This window comes from Pristis pectinata, chromosome 15 (assembly GCF_009764475.1).
Source record: "Pristis pectinata isolate sPriPec2 chromosome 15, sPriPec2.1.pri, whole genome shotgun sequence".
NCBI classification, from domain to species: domain Eukaryota; kingdom Metazoa; phylum Chordata; class Chondrichthyes; order Rhinopristiformes; family Pristidae; genus Pristis; species Pristis pectinata.
The window spans coordinates 35,332,038-35,350,140 of NC_067419.1; the positions used below are offsets into that span (position 1 = coordinate 35,332,038).

The following is an 18,103-nucleotide window of genomic DNA, read 5'->3' on the forward strand; positions in this document are numbered from 1 at the left end:
CAGTTCTTTGCTCCATGTTTGGAACAGGTTGTGATGAGGACTGGAGATGAATGGACCTGGCAATTCCAAATTGAGCATCAGTAATCAGGTTATTAGGAACATAGAAACATGGTTGAGCGAGCTAGGGCTTTTCTCTTTGGAGAGGAGGAGGATGAGAGGGGACTTGATAGAGGTGTACAAGATGATAAGAGGCATAGATCAAGTGGACAGTCAGAGACTTTTTCCCACTGTGACAATGGCTAACACAAGGGGACATAATTTTAAGGTGATTGGAGGAAGGTATAAAGGGGATGTCAGGGGTAAGTTTTTTTTACACAGAGAGTGGTGGGTGCATGGAACGCACTGCCTGCAGAGGTTGTGGAGGCAGATACATTAGGGGCATTAAAGAGACTCTTAGATAGACACATGAATGATAGAAAAATAGGGGGTTATGTGGGAGGGAAGGGTTGGATAGATCTCAGAGCAGGATAAAATATTGGCACAACATTGTGGGCCAAAGGGCCTGTACTGTGCTGTAAGAACACTTATGTTCTATGGAAAATGATGACACGAGACTGCAGATGCCAGAATCTGGAGCAAAAAAATGAGCTGCTGTAGGAACTCAGTGGGTCAGGCAGTATCTGTAGAAGGAAATGGACAGTCGACATTTCAGGTCGAGACCCTTCATCAGGTCTGAAAGAGTAGCAGGGAGATAGCCAGTATGTGAGGGGGAGGGGTGGAGCAAGAGCTGTCAAGCGATAGGAGGATCCAGGTGAGGAGGGGTTGATTGGTAGGTGGAGTCAGGTGAGGGAGAGAAGGGCAGAGATAGCGACAGAGGCTGGGAGGTAATTGGTGGAGGCAACAGAGGGCAGCAGATTATAGAATCTGATAAGAAAGGAAAGTGAAGAAGAACCAAATGAAGGAGGTATAGTGGGAACAGTAGGGGGAGGGGACCCAGTGGGAGGCGTGTGTGGGAGAGGGGAAAGTGGGAGATGGGAGGCTGGGCAGGGTTGGTTTGGAAAGAAGGGTGTGTGTGAGAGGGCCTGGGTAGATCAGAAGGAGAGAGAAAGAGTCAGAGGGGGAATGGGTTACCTGAAATTGGAAAATTCAATGTTCATGCTGTCGGGTTGTAGACTACCCTGGCGGAATATGAGATGCTGGTCTTCTAGTTTGCATTTGGTATTGGAATTAGTTTATTATTGTCACTTGTACTGAGGTACAGTGAAAAACCTGTCTTGCATACCATTCGTACAGATCAATTCATTACACAATGCATTGAGGTAGGACAGGGTAAAAGCAATAACAGAATACAGAGTAAAGTGTCACAGCTACAGGGAAGTGCAGTGCAGTTGGACAATAAGGTGCAAGGTCATAACAAGGTAGATTGTGAGGTCAAGAGTCCATCTCATCATAAAAGGGAACTGTTCAACAGTGGGATAGAAGCTGTCCTTGAGCCTGGTGGTATGTGCCCTCAAGCTCCTGTATCTTCTGCCTGATGGGAGAAGGGAGAAGAGAGAATGACGCAGGTGGGTGGGGTCTTTGATTATGCTGGCTGCTTCACCAAGGCAGCGAGAAGTATAGACAGAGTCCATGGACGGGAGGCTGGTTTCCGTGATATGCTGGGCTGTGTCCACAACTCTCTGCAGTTTCTTGCGGTCCTGGGCAGAGCCACAATGACCTGTCTGTCCTCGGCCTCCTCCACTGCCAGGTCCTGATGCGGGGCCTTGACCTGAAATATTGACCATCCCTTTGCCTCCACAGATGCTGCACGACCTGCTGAGTCCTTCTAGCAGTTTGTTTTTTGCTCCAGATTCCAGCATCTGCAGTCTCCTGTGTCTCTGTTCTGAATCTACCTCGGTTATCCTGACTGTAGTGCTGCACGACATGATGGAGGATATCCATGGTGTGAAGACATGAATTGGTTTGTGATTTTGATCTCTGACAACAGTGCTTTGGGTGACAAATCCATAATGCTTCAAGAGAACCTTTCATAAACAGGCAGCTAAGTATAGATGAATCAATGAATGAAGCAGTAGTTGCCATGTCAACTGGAAAATGAACAGAAAAGGTCATTAGTTACCAGTAAAATGCAACCGCGTAGAAATCTGTGGCTGCAATGTGTATAAGTGCTAATGCTTGCCTGTGAAGTTAGGGCAAGGATTTGTCACTGAAGCAAATGGCCTGAAGGTATACTATGAAAAGCAAATGTAACAGCATTCATGCATAACAGCCACTGGCTCCTTGACTGAAGCACAGCTCTGATTCTATTTGCTACTTCCATGAGATTAATTTTATTGTTTTGAAGTAGTACACTGTTTATTTTCACAATATCAAGAATTCAGGCATTGGGTTAATGGAGAAACAAAGGGCTGCAGGTGTTGGAAATCTGGATAGCATCATAGTGTTTTTCATTGTGTTAATGGATCTTTTAATTCAGCTGTTGATTTCCCACTGCAAAGCAGCAGATTCAAAATCTGTTCCTCCCAATAGTTTAATCTCATGTAACAAACTGGAAAGGCTTAGTGTGCGATATAGAAGTTTCAATGTTACCTTGCTTTTGTAGGGTTCCTTGTTTACCAATGGCCGTAAAGCTGAACTGCATTTTGCATTGAGTTTATTGTTAATAATAAGGCTTCCATCCACAAAGGGTGCACAGGAACTGATGCAAAATGTGTTCCTGATGTCTTTGCTAATGCCATTGTCAATTACGTTCAGTACATCAGTTTGCATAGCCATTCAAGAGGCACAACGTGTTACTATCCACATACACATACTGCTTGCACTTCTCTTTGAATCATTGTAGAAAGGTCCACATCCATTGCAACTAAAGCTACTTCATTAATGACTTCACCGAGACGTTGACACTTTGAGATATGAACAATCAGCAACTCAGAAACCACTTCCATCAAATTGAAAGCAGGACCATCATAAAATCTCCCACTTCAGGAGGGGGCTATTTGGCCCATGGTGCCTGCTATGCAATTAGTCCCAATCCCCTGCTTTCTCCTCATGGTCCTGAAATTTGTTTATTTCCATATCCAGCTCTCTTCCAATGGTTCACATGGTCATCCACATCGTTTTCCTTTTACCTCCACCCATCCCATAAAATTAAATGGCTTAAGTCACAGTACACGTATATAAAGGGAAAATTATTTTCGAGAACATCAACAACAAACTAGATTTAGATAGCATCATTTACACCATAAAACAGCCCACAAGTTTCACAGAAGTTATTAAGCTAAATTCAATCTTGAGCCACATAAGCAGACACATAAGCAAAAACTTGGACAATGAGGTACTGTATGAACAATCTAAAGGGGGAGAGAGGTGAAGGGATACAGGGATGGATTTCCAAAACTTAAGACCTTGGCAGCTGAAGGCATGGCCACCATTGGAGAAGGAACAAAAATCAGATTCACATATGCAGCCAGAATTGAATGATTATTCCTAGTATGCAAGCCATAGACAGTGAGTGTGGCCAGCATACAGGGAGAGGGCATTAAGCTTCTAGTTTTGTGCTTAGTGTCCGAGCATACATTTTTCAGCAGAGGTTGATGGCAGTAATCAGGACTTGCACAGGAGTCACAAATGCCAAAGGTAGTGTTGCCCTCCCTCCTGCCAATCCACCTCCCCCAGTTAGCTCACCAGAGAGAAACAATTAAACCTGGTACCTGGTTATCAACACCACACCCTGCTATGTTCCCTTTCTAAGCTTGGAACCGACAGCACAATTATGTTCACTTCAACTATTAGTTTATGATTTTCTACCTTCTCCCTTTTGCTATCCTCCAGTAATATTCCAACTTGATGTTTTAAGTACAAAATACATAAAATCACTCTAATGAATATCATGTTACTTACAGATGAATCAGTTGTTTCTCACTCTGATATAAAATGTCAAACTTCTATACCCCTGTAATCAATATTAACACAAGCGGATTACGTGTGCATCTGTAGTCAGATAAAAACAGCGATAAAACTGAAAAGTTAAAGCCTGACCTTTGCTTGTGCTTGTATTGATGATGTTTATTGAATAAGATTCTATTCTTATTTTACACTGATGTGCCACATCAAAAGCAAGTTTATTACTTAGTTGGAGCATCACAAACCTTCCAGATCTGAAGTGACCTCATTCAATTACTGCAAATGCTGTTCATTAGAAGAGATTGACTTGAGACTCTCAAAGCCTTCACGTGTGGAGTATGACAAATTAAAGCTGTACATGGAAGGTTATTCGGATTAGAAGCAACATGGATCACAGCAAAAATATGCATAAAAGTAATAAACAATCTGCTGGAAGAACCCAGTGGGTCGAGCAGCATCTGTGGGAGGAAAGGAATTGTCGACGTTTCGGCTCGAAACCCTGCGTCAGGGCTGAGAGTGGGGAGGTGAGATGGCCGGTATAATGAGAAGGGGAGCGGTGAGAAAGGATTCCGAGGTGATTGAGGACCCTACGGAGGAGGGGTGTGATTTGACAAGGCAGAGGAGGTGGGCGGGGGTGGAGTTGGAAGACTGTGGCAGGTGAACGATGGATGGAGGCAGACAAAGAGAGAGAGAGAGAGAGAGGACAAAGGGGAAAAAAGCATTTCCCCCACCCTGCTCACCCCCCCCTCCTGATTCTCCTCCAGTCCTCCAATTTTGGTCCCCTTTCCTACCCTCCCCCCAGCCCCCCTACACCCATCTTTGACCCCTTCTCCCTCCTGGCTCCATCCATCCACTTCACACACACACACACACAAAGGTTCCCCACCCACCTCCCCCAATCTGGTTCCAACTGCCGTTCACCTCTCCCCTAATGGTTCCCATTCTCACCTCCGTTACTTAGCAGGTTCTAGCACTGTGTGTTCCTGCTTATCTCCCTCCAGCAGTTGTCTCCTATCTTCACACTCCCCTTTCCCCACCTTGCTCCATCTGTTGATTTTTTTCCCCTCTCTCTCTTTGTCTGCCTCCATCTACCATTCACTTGCCACAGTCTTCCTACTCTGCCCCCACTCACCTCCCCTACCTGCCTATCATCTTCCACCCCTCCCCAGTCCACCAACCGCCTCAGAATCCTTTCTCGCCACTCCCCTTATCATTATACCGGCCACCTCGCCTCTCCACTCTCAGTCCTGATGCAGGGGTTCGACCCAAAACGCAACAATTGCTTTCCTCCCAAAGATGCTGCTTCACCCGGTGAGACCCTCCAGCAGATTGTTTATTGCTCCAGATCCCAGCATCTGCAGTCTCCTGTGCCTGCATAAAAGTAAACTGTCTTACCATAAGATACTAATGGTTTCCATAAGATGCTAATGGTTTCAAGTACAGATCAAGAATTGGTTTGTTATTGTCACTTGTTATGAGGTACAGTGAAAAATTTGTCTTGTATAACTGTTCATACAGATCAATTCGTTACACAGTGCCTTGAGGTAGTACAGGGTAAAACGGTAACAGAATGCAGAATAAATGTAACAGCTACAGAAAAAGTGCAGTGCAGGTAGACAATAATGTGCAAGGTCATAACGAGGTAGAATGAGAGGTCAAGAGTCCATTTTATCATACTAGGGAACCATTCAATAGTCTTATAACAACGGGACAGAAGCTGTCCTTGAGCCTGGTGGTACGTGCTTTCAGGCTTTTGTATCTCCTACCTGATGGGAGCGAGGAGAAGAAAGAATGTCTGGGGTGGGTGGGGTCTTTGATTATGCTGGCTGCTTTACCAAGGCAGAGAGAAGTATAGACAGAGTCTATGGAGGGGAGGCTGGTTTCCGTGATGTACTGAGCTGTGTCCACAACTCTCTGCAGTTTCTTGTGGTCATGGGCAGAGCAGTTGCCATACCAAGCCATGATGCATCCACATAGGATGCTTTCTACGGTGCATCGATAAAAGTTGGTGAGGGTTAGGATCCAATACCCCCTACTACTTTTCAATGGTTATCTCAAACTATATCATGTTTAAACTTGGACAAAATTAGGAATGGTACTGTTGATCCTTCGCTTAAATTTGAGGAAGTTTGGAGTCCATTTATTCAATATTTTCACATGATATAGATCCCCTTATAATAACCTTTCAATTTAGAGGAACGGAGTTGATGACATAATATTGTTCTGTTTCTATTGAGAAATTTTAGTCGTTTTCTTTTTGAATTTTTTTTTCTTTAGCTTAGTTCAGTTTGATATATTGTTTATAATTTTTCTTATTGTTCTGGGTTTTTTTTCTTTTTTTTATATTTTATAATAAATCTTTTTCTTTTATATTATATTCATTCACTAACAGATCATTGGATCTACAGATTTTTTTATACTCTATTGTTATGATTATCCACGTCATGGTTGTTCTCCTGATCTCTTTGTATTACATGTATAAACATTGATATATTAATCTGTATTAATTTGAAAACTAATAAAAAGATTGGAAAAAAAAGTTGGTGAGGGTCGATGGGGACATATCAAATTTTTTCAGCCTCCTAAGAAATTAGAGGTGCTAGTGAGCTTTCTTGGCCGTGGCGTCTACATGGTTGGACCAGAACTGGCTTCTGGTGATGTTCACTCCTAGGAACTTGAAGCTCTCAACCCTCTTGACCTCAGCACCGTTGATGTACACAGGAGCATGTGCACCACCCCCCATTCCTAAAGTCAATGACCAGCTCTATTTGTTTCACTGACAATGAGGGAAAAGTTGTTGTCATGACATCATGTCACTAAGCTCTGTATCTCCTTTCTGTGCTCCGACTCACAATTATTTGAGACATGGCCCACTATGGTAGTATCATCTGCAAACTTGTAGATGGAGTTAGAGCAGAATCTGGTCATGCAATCGTGAGTGTATAGGGAGTAGAGGAGGGGACTGAGGACGCAGCCTCGTGGGGTACCAGTGCTGAGAATAATTGTGCTGGAGGTGTTGCTGCCTATCCTCACTGATTGTGGTCTGTTGGTCAGGAAGTCAAGGATCCAGTTGCAAAGGGAGGTGTTCAGTCCCAGGTCTCTGAGTTTGGTGATGAGTTTGCTTGGAATTATAGTATTGAAGGTGGAGCTGTAGTCAATAAACAATAATTTTAACGTAGGTTTCTTTACTGTCCAGATGCTCCAGAGATGAATGTAAAGCCAGGGAGATAGCATCCACTGTAGACCTGTTTCAGCGATTGACAAATTGCAGTAGGTTGAGGTTGACTGGGAGACTGGAGTTAATGCGTGCCATGACCAGCCTCTCGAAAAGGTTACTTGTAGTCAGTTTAATTTTGGTGCCAAACATACAAATGATGATTTGTGCTGGCAACACTTCACAAGTATTTTCACTGTCAATTTTTTCCGATATTCCAATATTGGAATACTCCAACAACTGTCAGGATGCTCAACGCCACTATTTTTTCTTGGTCCCAGATCCAATACACCGAACATTCTCCTTTACACCAACAGCACATGGCAACTGTAGTGTGTATAAACAATAAAAGCACTGCAGTTACTCACCAAGGCTACTCCAGCAGCAACTTCCAAACCCCCAACCTCTATCAGCAAGTCCAACAGAAGCACCAAATGCACAGGAACACCACCACCCATAGGTTCCCCTCCAAGTCACACATCATCTCAATCTGAAAATATACTGCCAGACATTCAAACTACTGGGTCTAAATCTCTCCCCAGTAACATGATGGAAGTATCTCCACTAGCAGGATTGCAGCAATTCAACAATGTGACTCACCACCACCTTTGAGGGTAAATAGGTACGAGCAATAGGTACCAACATCCAGATCCCAGAAAATGAGCAAACAAAAAAATAAGTCCCCCAAAAGAAACAAATCAGATGAAGGGGTGATGGGGATGAATGTTGGCTAACTTAGCAAGGGTAGAAATTTGTCCATTGCATGTTGCACTAACTGCAGAATGCAGTAAGGCACGTGTGTTCACCTCTACATGTGAAATACAGGTCTGCTGATTTCACTGAAGTCAGATTTCAGAGATGGAGTTCAACTAACCTTTATGACAACATCATGGACATAATGTGTAGAATAGAGGGCATATTTCTCAGAACTCCTTATTCCTAATGGCAGAGAACAGAAGAAACAGAAGTAGAAAAGACCATTTGGCTTCTTGTGCTTTCTTCGCAGTTCAAAAAGATCATGGCTGATGCTTTAGCTCAGCACTACTTTCCTGCTCTAACCCCACATTACTTAATATCCAAAACCCTAACATTTGCATCAGAATTCAGCAGGATGGGCCATCAATTCCCCAATGACGGAAGAAGCTTGCAGATAAACAGCTAATCTGCCTTCTCCATTTCCTCCTCACAACACAACCCCCAGCAGAATTGCCAGCCACACTTCTCTATTTGCTTCTTCTTCCAGTTCATTACTTGCAGATCTAGCAAATGGGTTGGCTGCTGGCAATGTGGATGCATTACTTATCAATAGGTGCATTGTACCAAGGCAAGGTGCGCCCAATAACAGATCTCCCTCAAAATCACCCTGCCTTCCTTACATCTATTTTGTGATGAAAATACCCACCTGATGATCAGTCAGTGAGTGGAAAAACATAAGTTAGCAGGCTGATATGTTGATGTGCTCCTTCTGTCTTTGGGGAATTCCTGGAGAATTCTGATGTAAATTGTGTGCATTGGAATGTATACGATGTGCTGAATATGCTGGTGTTTAGACTGGCTCGAGCTTATTTACTATGTGTTTATAACATGCAAAGAACTAAGCATCTTTGCCTGGGTGGACATCACTGTAAATGGCAGGAACAGCAAACAACAATAATGACTTTAAACAATAATGATGTAAGATTTGACAAAAAGTTTTTGATCTGAAATGTTAACTCTTTCACAAATGCTGTCTGACCTGCTGAATACATATAGTATTTCCTCTTTTTACACAGAATATAGAACACTACAGCACAGTACAGGCCCTTCAGCCCACAATGTTGTGCCGACATTTTGTCCTGCTCTAAGATTGATCTAACCCTTACCTCCTACATAGCTCCCCATTTCTCTATCATTCATGTGTCTAAGAGTCTCTTAAGTGTCCCTAATGTATCTGCCCCCACAGCCTCTGCAGGCAGTGCGTTCCACGCACCCACCACTCTCTGTGTAAATAACTTACCCGACATCTCCCTTATACCTTTCTCCAATCACCTTAAAATGACGTCCCCTCATGTTAGCCAATTACACCCTGGGAAAAAGTCTCTGACTGTCCACTCAATCTATGCCTCTTATCATCTCGTAGACCTCTATCAAGTCACCTCTCATCCTCCTTCCCTCCAAAGGGAAAAGCCCTAGCTCACTCAACCTATCCTCATAAGACATGCTCTCCAATCCAGGCAGCATCCTGGTAAATCTCCTCTGCACCCTCTCTAAAGCTTCCACATCCTTCCTATAATGAGGCGACCAGAACTACGCTGGTAATGTTCCATGATTTTCTCTGGAGGCTCAGAGCACCAAAAAAAAATCAATTTCCATCAGGTAATGTGACTTTAGGATATTTCTTTTCAGTTCTTTTTCAGCCAATTTTTCATACATGTTCAAAAACAGATGCCAGTGGAAATATGGTAGAAATCTGATACAGGTAGATATAATTATGATAGGCATGGACAGTCACTTTTTTCCCAGGATAGAAATAACAAATACTAGAGGGCATAGCTTTGAGGTGAGAGAGGGAAAGTTTAAAGGAGATGTGCAGGGCAAGTTGTTTTTTTTTACACAGAGAGTGGTAGGTGCCTGGAACACGATGTCAGGGGCAGAGGTGGAAGGAGACAATGATAATGGAGTTTAAGAGGCATTTAGACAGATACAGAACATGCAGAGAATGGAAGGATACAGATCATGTGCAGGCAGATGGGATTAGTTTAATTTGGCATCATGGTCAGCACAGACATCGTGGGCTGAAGGGCCTGTTCCTGTGCTTTGTCGATCTATGTTCTAGAAACAAATAAACACTTCTGTAAAATAAATCCTCCATAGTTGCCGCAACATCTCAGAAAAATCACAACACACCCTAATAAAATGATTTTTAAAAAAATGCAATGTTGCACCAATGGCATATCTTCAAACAAATGCTGCTCAGCCTGTACAGCACAGCAAGGTGTCCTCTCATTCACAAGGCTTTCACATCAGCCACATCTGGGTACAAGGCTGATGAATGAACTACAGGGAAAATATTACACTCCTGGTTACAATCCGCAGGATGCTACAGTAAGGATAGCTCAACTCCATCTGTGAAACGGAACAGCCTTCAGTGAGGGGAAATCACTGTCCCCTTTGGATTCAGATGCTGGCAATGCTTCAAAAGGAAATTCCTCTTTTCTGATTGGAAAAAATCACACACCCGCTTCCCATGGAGCAGGTTCTCACATTGGTTGGTCCTACAGTTTTCTGTTCGATGTGTCAGGAGGTCTTACAATTAATGGTTCGACTTCCAGAGAGAATGCTTGAAGCAATGGAGTGCACTCCAAGCAGTAAAGTCATAGCATAGCTCCTCTGCATAACAAAGATGATGCTTGTCACCCAAGGACAGGAGCACTTGGATTGCTGGAAGAGTCACAGGCATTTCAACGATGCTCTTGACAAATGCTGAGTGGTGATAATTTGAGGAAAAGAAGCCAGTGGTCTCAGTTATAAAGTGAAGGTTGTGAATAAGTTGGCAAAAGGGGTTGCTGTGTTTATTGTCTCAAGGACCTCTACGAGCTACAAAATGGATAATTCCAGTGACTAGCATGCTATGATCCAAACAATTCTGAAAAGGTGTCCAAGCCAACAGTGGGTCCATCTTCAACACCTAAAACACACATCCAGGCCCTTAAAATTTGAGAACAAGGTCCCGAACCACTGGGTCTAGGATCCTTCATCGAAATTGGGTTGCTCTGAGGAACAAGATTTTCCCCTCATGTTTTCCATGTGTGATAGTTGGCTGTCACAGAGGGAGAAGATTTCATTTGTTTGATTAGAGTCAAGAAGAACAGACTCCATATTACCCGAGAGCAATTACTGATTGGCGAACATTCCTTGTCCATTCCTTTTGAGCACCTGCCCTCTAAATTTTTCAGCCTGACATTACATATCCCCATATTTCTTTATGATATAGAGATAGGCCATTCAGCCTGTCAAGCCCATCTCCGTAACCTATTCTACCCATATCCCCATTAAGTCCCCCCAGATTCCAGCACTCACCTGCATTCCAGGAGCAACTTACAATAGCCATTTAACCAACCAACCTGCACATCTTTGAGATGTGGGAAGAAACCGGAGCATCCGGAGGAAATCCACATTGTCACAGGGAGAAGGTTCAAATTCCATAGGCAGCACCCGGAGGTCAGAACTGAACCCAGGTCATTGGCACTATGAGGAGGCAGCTCTACTGTACCATACATTAAAAAAAAATGGATAAGCCATCTCTGGATTAGGCCAGGAGTTAGTACTTCACCCAGGCAATGTTAATAAGGCCACAGCCCAATAGGTTTGTAGCAGAGCAAAAAATAAAACTGCTGGAAGAACTCAGCGGGTCAAGCAGCATCTGTGGAGGCAAAGGGATTGTTGACGTATTGGGTCAAGACCCTGCATCTGTCCAAAAAGCAGAAGAGCAGTCAAAACAGAGTGAGGATAGTGAGAGAGGGACTCACAGAACTCCCATCCAAGAGAGGAGAACTTCTTCAAAGAGGGGCATATCTTTCTCAGTGGAGTAGTAGAATGGAGACACAAGAGACTGCAGATGGTTCGTAGCAGCACTGATTTCAGGCCCCAAAGTAAGCCCAGTGGAACTGCCACCCTACGAAATAACTCCTGTGATATGTCGACTGAGGTTGCTTTGGGAAATAATCAACAAATTAAACAGCCTCTCTAGGCTGGCAAAGAAGGCGTGGTACCCTTGGTGTTTGAGCAACACTTCACTGTTAATCCTTCAGGGACAAAATATACTCTAAGCACCAAACTGGGCTTTGAATACTTTTCTCCAATTGGACCCTTTCCAATCCAGGTCATTGAAATTATCAGAGTCTCAGGGAACAGGATGATTACTGGGCCATTTACACCATACTGTGCAAAGCTGCAATAAATCCGAACAACTTCATTCCCTTACTTTCTCTTGTAGGAGGAACAGGGAAAAGAAACATTACTGAAACTCGGCACTAGAACTGACCAAAAACAGCTAACTAGCCTGGCGAATGGACTAGAGGCGGAGGGAAGGGTAGAAATAGGCAGGAATGGAAGTCCTGCTTTTCAGACAAGAGAGCAACCTGCCACAGAGCAAACACTGCAGAGGTCAAGTGGAAAGTTTCAATCACTAGATTGGGATATAGCCTTAGGTGTCCTGATGTTGAAAATGCTCTTTTAGTATTTCAATTCAGGTCATTTGCTACAGGGCTTTTAATGAAAAACAATTACTGCTTGCACAGTCCTAAAGAGTAGAGATCTTTCTGCCCAGTTTTATTATTAATTAAGCGTAAACCAAGCATAGGCACCTAGGTGTAAAAGCAAGTGTATTCTTTATTATTCTGTTCAGAAACTGTATCAGATTTCATAAGGTCAAACTGCACTCCTGGCATTTTGAAGGAAGATGCAGTAATGTGACATTTTACAACCAGTGATCAGTAAAATTACCTCCCAGGAGATTTGTACTCTGACTCCTATGAGCATTGGTATAAAAGAATTTAACTTAACAACTGCTAATTGATTGCTTAACTGGCATTGTTCACATTTCTACAGTGTCCTTGAGTTGAGTTACTTCCACTAAAGGCCAAATGTCAACTTACATCATGATCTTAAAATAAAATCAGACAGCAGCCAAAGCAGCTTCTGGGAAACCACTGTTGGAAATAATTATTTGACGAATGTTTCAGTGAACTACATGGGCATGGAACACAATGAATCATTGGCATTATTCCTTAAAGCCTCCTTAAATGAACCAATATGTCAAGCAAAACACTTTAGAATAATTTTAGCAGCTATAATATAATCAAGCTGTGCAGCCAATCATATTAAAGAATGCTACCAACTTGGAAGCAAAATTTCTAATGCCCTTATGAACATTATTGAACAGCAATTGCAACATACACAAATGTTTAAAGTAAAAATATCACAAACAAACCTTTATTTTAAAATGCATCATTGTTTTCAGATATTTTTCCATGGGAATTACAATTCACATTAGCAAAATTAGTTGTTTTTAGGGCCAGATAATTTGCTCAGCAGCAATTATGAAGGTGCACCATTTAACTTGGACCTTATGCAAAAAAATTAGAACTTTTTATATGCAGGACTAGGTCATAAATAGTTCATGTCAATTCAAGTGATTTGCTTTGGTTGCACTTGAGAAGGTTACAAACAGCACAGACTGCATCAATGAACCTTGTGGATTTCCGTATAAAACATTGCAGGTACAGAAATCCCAAAGTTGCTGTCAGTTTCAAAGAGAAATGATGGCAAACACTGGTGGTTTCATTGTTGACATGATGAGATCCGACACAATAACGGGCAGCGGGGTGGCTCAGTTAATAGTGTTGCTATCTCACAGCTCCAGTGACCCAGATTCAAACCTGAACTCGGGTTCTGTCTGTGTGGAGTTTTCATGTCCTCCCTGTGTTTGCATGCGATTCCCCCAGTGCTCCAGTTTCCTCCTACATCCCAAGCACACTGATAGGTTAATAGACCACTGTAAATTGCTCCCATTGTGCAGGTGTGTCTGAAGAGATCATGAGCATGCAGGGAGATTAAAAGATTAGCGTAAGATTAGTGCAAATGGGTGCTTGATGGTTGGTGTAGACTCGGTGGGCCGAGGGGCCTGTATCCATGCTGTAAGACTATAATATATTTAGTCAAATAGGTGTATTAGAAATGTTCTAATAACTTGCCACTTACTGTTAAGTCTTCAATTATATAATTTACCACACATTCATTTACAGGTAGCTATAGCTTTCTCTCATCATTACTGTGAGCAGAAATATTGACATGGATTTAACCTACATCTTAATATAGTCAATAATAATCCTTTTATTTTCCAAACCTGTATTTTCTTACTGTTCTAAATATTCAATAATTAATAGAAATGCAACAGCAACACAAACACTGTAATAATGCTCCTTGCTTTTGCTTATTAATTTAATTTGAAAGTACATTTTCCCCTAGATGGTAGTTTCACCCACAGCCAAAATGCTATTAAAAATGTAAACATGCCATCATAAAATAACCCATGAAGCATACAGTGCACTGAGAATGGAACAAGTCTCTGTCGCTTACAAGTGCCTGAGGCACATGAGGGTCCCATTAATCTACATCATGAGGGTAATAATCAAAGCTGCGCTCTACCCAAATCATAACACCAGGAATAAAGAAAATAAGTACCAAATGATAAATCCTTCTCGTTACCAAGGCAATGCAGATTAGTGATCAAAGCTTTGTTAGTGCTAAATGGGGCTTTAAAAATAAACAAAATGTGTCATGCTGCCACTAGAGGTAAAACTACCACTTTTTATCAAGGTTCATTTTATTTGTAGAATAATGAAGATGTATTTCGGAGTACATTGTCGCTTAATTATTGGCCTCCTGTGATGTTGCACATTGTAAATCAGGGAACATAGTTCCTCTTAGAAAGATCGCTACTGGTTTTTCTATAGTTGCTTAGCTCTCTGACTCACATTTTTCTCTTCCCTTGTACTTCTGTTCTATTATGTTAATCTGCCTTTTTATTTCATTTCGTAAGGAGCTCAATGGACTGATGCAGCAAACACAGTCATCCATGCAGCAATGAGAGTAGGGCTATAAGCATGTGCCAGCTCCATTCTCAGATCTTCCCTCCTCAATAACCTGTGCTAATCCATTCAATCATTCCCACCCTGTTCACTAATCTTTACTTCCTTTCCCTATCCAACAACCAACCTACACCTCTTCCAGCCCAAGGAGGAAAATGGTCCAGATAATGGAAGCTGAAAACCAAAAAAACGTTGGAACAACTTAAGGCAGCATTAGTGGAGACGCAGAAGTCAGTCCATCAACAACTCAGGATCCTAAGACCACCACATTGTCACTTCACTCCCTGCAGCATTCAATCCAATAAACTATCAGTCACACTCAAGATCCTACCTAAAATGTGGGATAAACTTTAAACATTCCAGCTGAATTGCAGGAAAAATTGCATTGATAACATTTACCTTCATTAGTTTTGATTGCAAAATCAGTCACCATATTTGTTTCCAAGGAGAAACTTATTAAATTAAATAATTACTTAAAAAAAACGTTTAAGGCATACCGTGAAATCGTGACTATGGAGCATTTTATCTTGGTAACTGCTTTTTCTCCCCCAGTGCAAATTGGAGATTGGCTGCAGGAACAGAAGAGTCTCAGCTCTAGGATCTGGTGGGAAGTCAACAAGCCTCTGGAACGGCTGAGGGGGCAGAGAGTGACCCTGCAAGCAGGAAAGGTCGGACAATCCAGCCCGTTGTGGTAAAGGTCAGATATTGCAGGATCCAGAGTCACATTTTAGGCAGGGTCTTTAGGAAAGTCCTATAAAAATACAGCAATCCCTTCTACTGTCCAGCACAATGGAAAAATATACATCTCTTTCAGACCAAGCACGAGCGTTTAGAAAAGGTTCAAACCTTCAAGACAAATTCTTAAAGATGGTAGCAAAAGATTCAAGAACTCATGATTTCATAAGTCATTTTCAATGTTTTATACAAAATATAGCTTCTATGCTCTTTTTGTCTGGGGATTAGAAAATTTTATCCACTGAGCAAAATAAGGTGGTGGACAAGAAGAAACTTCAAAATGCATTTTATGAATTGTGAGATGTGAAACTTCAGCAAAAAAGCTACGTACTTGCATCATAGACTGAATTTCAAAATATAGGCCCAGATACACGACGATTCAGCATTCTGGCATTTCTTAATGTAGGTTGATGGCATTACCTGTTGATTTTATGATTTCATTTTCTACTACATTTTTAGGCAATTGTGCCACAACATATCAAAGTGCTGTTAGACATTTCCAAAATACATTTCATCCAAAGGTTCAAAATTCCCAGACAATATGATGGCATCTGGGAAACAACTTGTTCCTATCAGTTCCACAGGTAGTATGTCCAAAATAGGTACTCAGTAACGATGCTCTGACAATAGTTGGATGGCCTGCATATTAGATTTATTCACTTCTAGACTGTGTAGCTTTCCCAAACTATTAATTAAGCTGAACAACTGAACTGTTACTGACTTTACAAGAAACAATAAATGAGGAACAGCTCCATATATATTGTTCACAGCTATAGACTCAAAGGCTTAAATTTTCATCTAACTCTCTTCATCTGAACACTTTTATTCTCTCTCTAAACCATTAGGACTTACAAATGAACACCTTCATTCTGCCTCTTCATCTTATGTTCTATCTAAACAATGCCTTCTGTTGATTCTCACTCTTACTTCATTTTGTGTTTCACTTTTGATTTCTTGTATTCCCTCTTCATCCCTCATTTTCCTTCAATTAAACTTTTCCTGCCCTTGGGTTCTCTCTTTCCTTTCCCCAGTAGTATTTGTAGACAGCCTAAGGATTAGTGTAGCAACATAACATCCAAGAATTAATGAATAATTCTGCATTACCCAAAAGCCATAACTATTTTCCCCTAACTTCCAGAGACAAAAACTGGTTAAAAAGATTTCACACTTCATATAAGATAAAATTATTAGAGAATTTCAACAAAGAAATGAATGAATTTCCCAAGATAAATTTATAGAACGAGGTCAACAATCTGTAGATTCATAAACTCTTTCATAGATTGAATTCCCATCAAAGAGAAACCATCATGGGCACTTGGGAAGAAACGAGTTGTTGTAGCATTTGTGTCATGAAATTAACAGCACAAGAGATGAAAAATATTTCCCCAAGTGATTTTACTTGAAGGTTGTTTGCATTCTTGATGACATATAGAACCATAGATCCATAGAACAATACAGCACAATACAGGCCCTTTGGCCCACCATGTTGCGCCGCCCTTCAAATATATTTCAATTATTCTAGCATCGTAGATGAGAAACCTTTAATTGTGCAACTTACCTAATTTTGGTAATGAATAGCTGATATTAAAGTAATCTTCATAAAATTCCAGCAGCCTCTTTGCAATATTTAAAGCATAATCACCAGATCCTTGTTGAATAGCATCCGGTCTAGCATACAGTCTCACCTGGACAACAGAATATCCATCAGTAAATCAATTCAGAACAGTGCAGCACAAATAGTTGAACCAGCTGAATGTCAATTCATGTGTAATTCTGATCTTCCCATGCATATATGCAGATAAAAATAGACAAATATGGGTGCAAGTAAATACTACAGAGAAAAAGTGAACGATATTGTCAATGTGGTACACTCTACCCAAATCCATCAACATCAGGTCCCAACTCCATTCCTATACCTGTTAACCGTACAAAACTGAAACAACTGTTCATGAACTTAATACTATGCTTGGCTATGTGATGGGCCCCTGACCACAAGTTCACAGCATTATTAAGAACACCCATCTCCATCTTTGTGACATCACCTTCCTCTAACCCTACTGCAGCTCATCCATCCATATCTTTGATAATTCCAGCCATAACTACTCTAACACAGTCCTGACTGGCCTCCCTCTTTCTGCTTTCCACAAAACTGAGGTTATCCAAGTCCCATATACCCATCACCCTGAGTTTACTGATCTATAATGCCTCCCAAACGAAATTCACATCCATCCATGATTCCTGCCTATAATCTCCTCCTTCCCGACAACCCTCCAAGATAGCTGCACTCCCCAAAACCTGACCTCTTGATTGCTCCACCTTTGGAAGCCAGCCCTTCAACTACCAATGCCCAAGTTGTGGAGTTTCTTCCCTAAATTTCTTCATATCCACAACTTTCTCTCCTCCTTTAAGACATTTCCTGAACCTGTTCTTTTAGCAAGCCATTGGTCATCTGCCCTAATACCACCTTACGTGAAGGTGCCCTGCCATTTACTTACTTATTATATCATTCCATGCCAATATAGAAGGCCATTTGGCCTATCAACCCTATGCCAGCTCACTGAGCAATCTTATTCCTGCACTGATTTTTTTTCCCTGTAACCTACTCTTCCCAACTTTCCAGATTCTACCACTCATCTATACACTACTGTCAATTTACAGTGGCCAACTAACTTAAAAACCA

General features: G+C 41.7%; 1 protein-coding gene across 1 annotated transcript in view; it reads right to left on the bottom strand.

The window, feature by feature from the left end:
* LOC127578364 (thyrotropin-releasing hormone-degrading ectoenzyme-like) overlaps positions 1-18,103 on the bottom strand; it is an 87,720-nt gene that overhangs the window by 48,728 nt on the left and 20,889 nt on the right. The window contains 1 exon segment of the mRNA XM_052030306.1: positions 16,982-17,108. Coding sequence (XP_051886266.1) covers positions 16,982-17,108 — 127 coding nt within the window.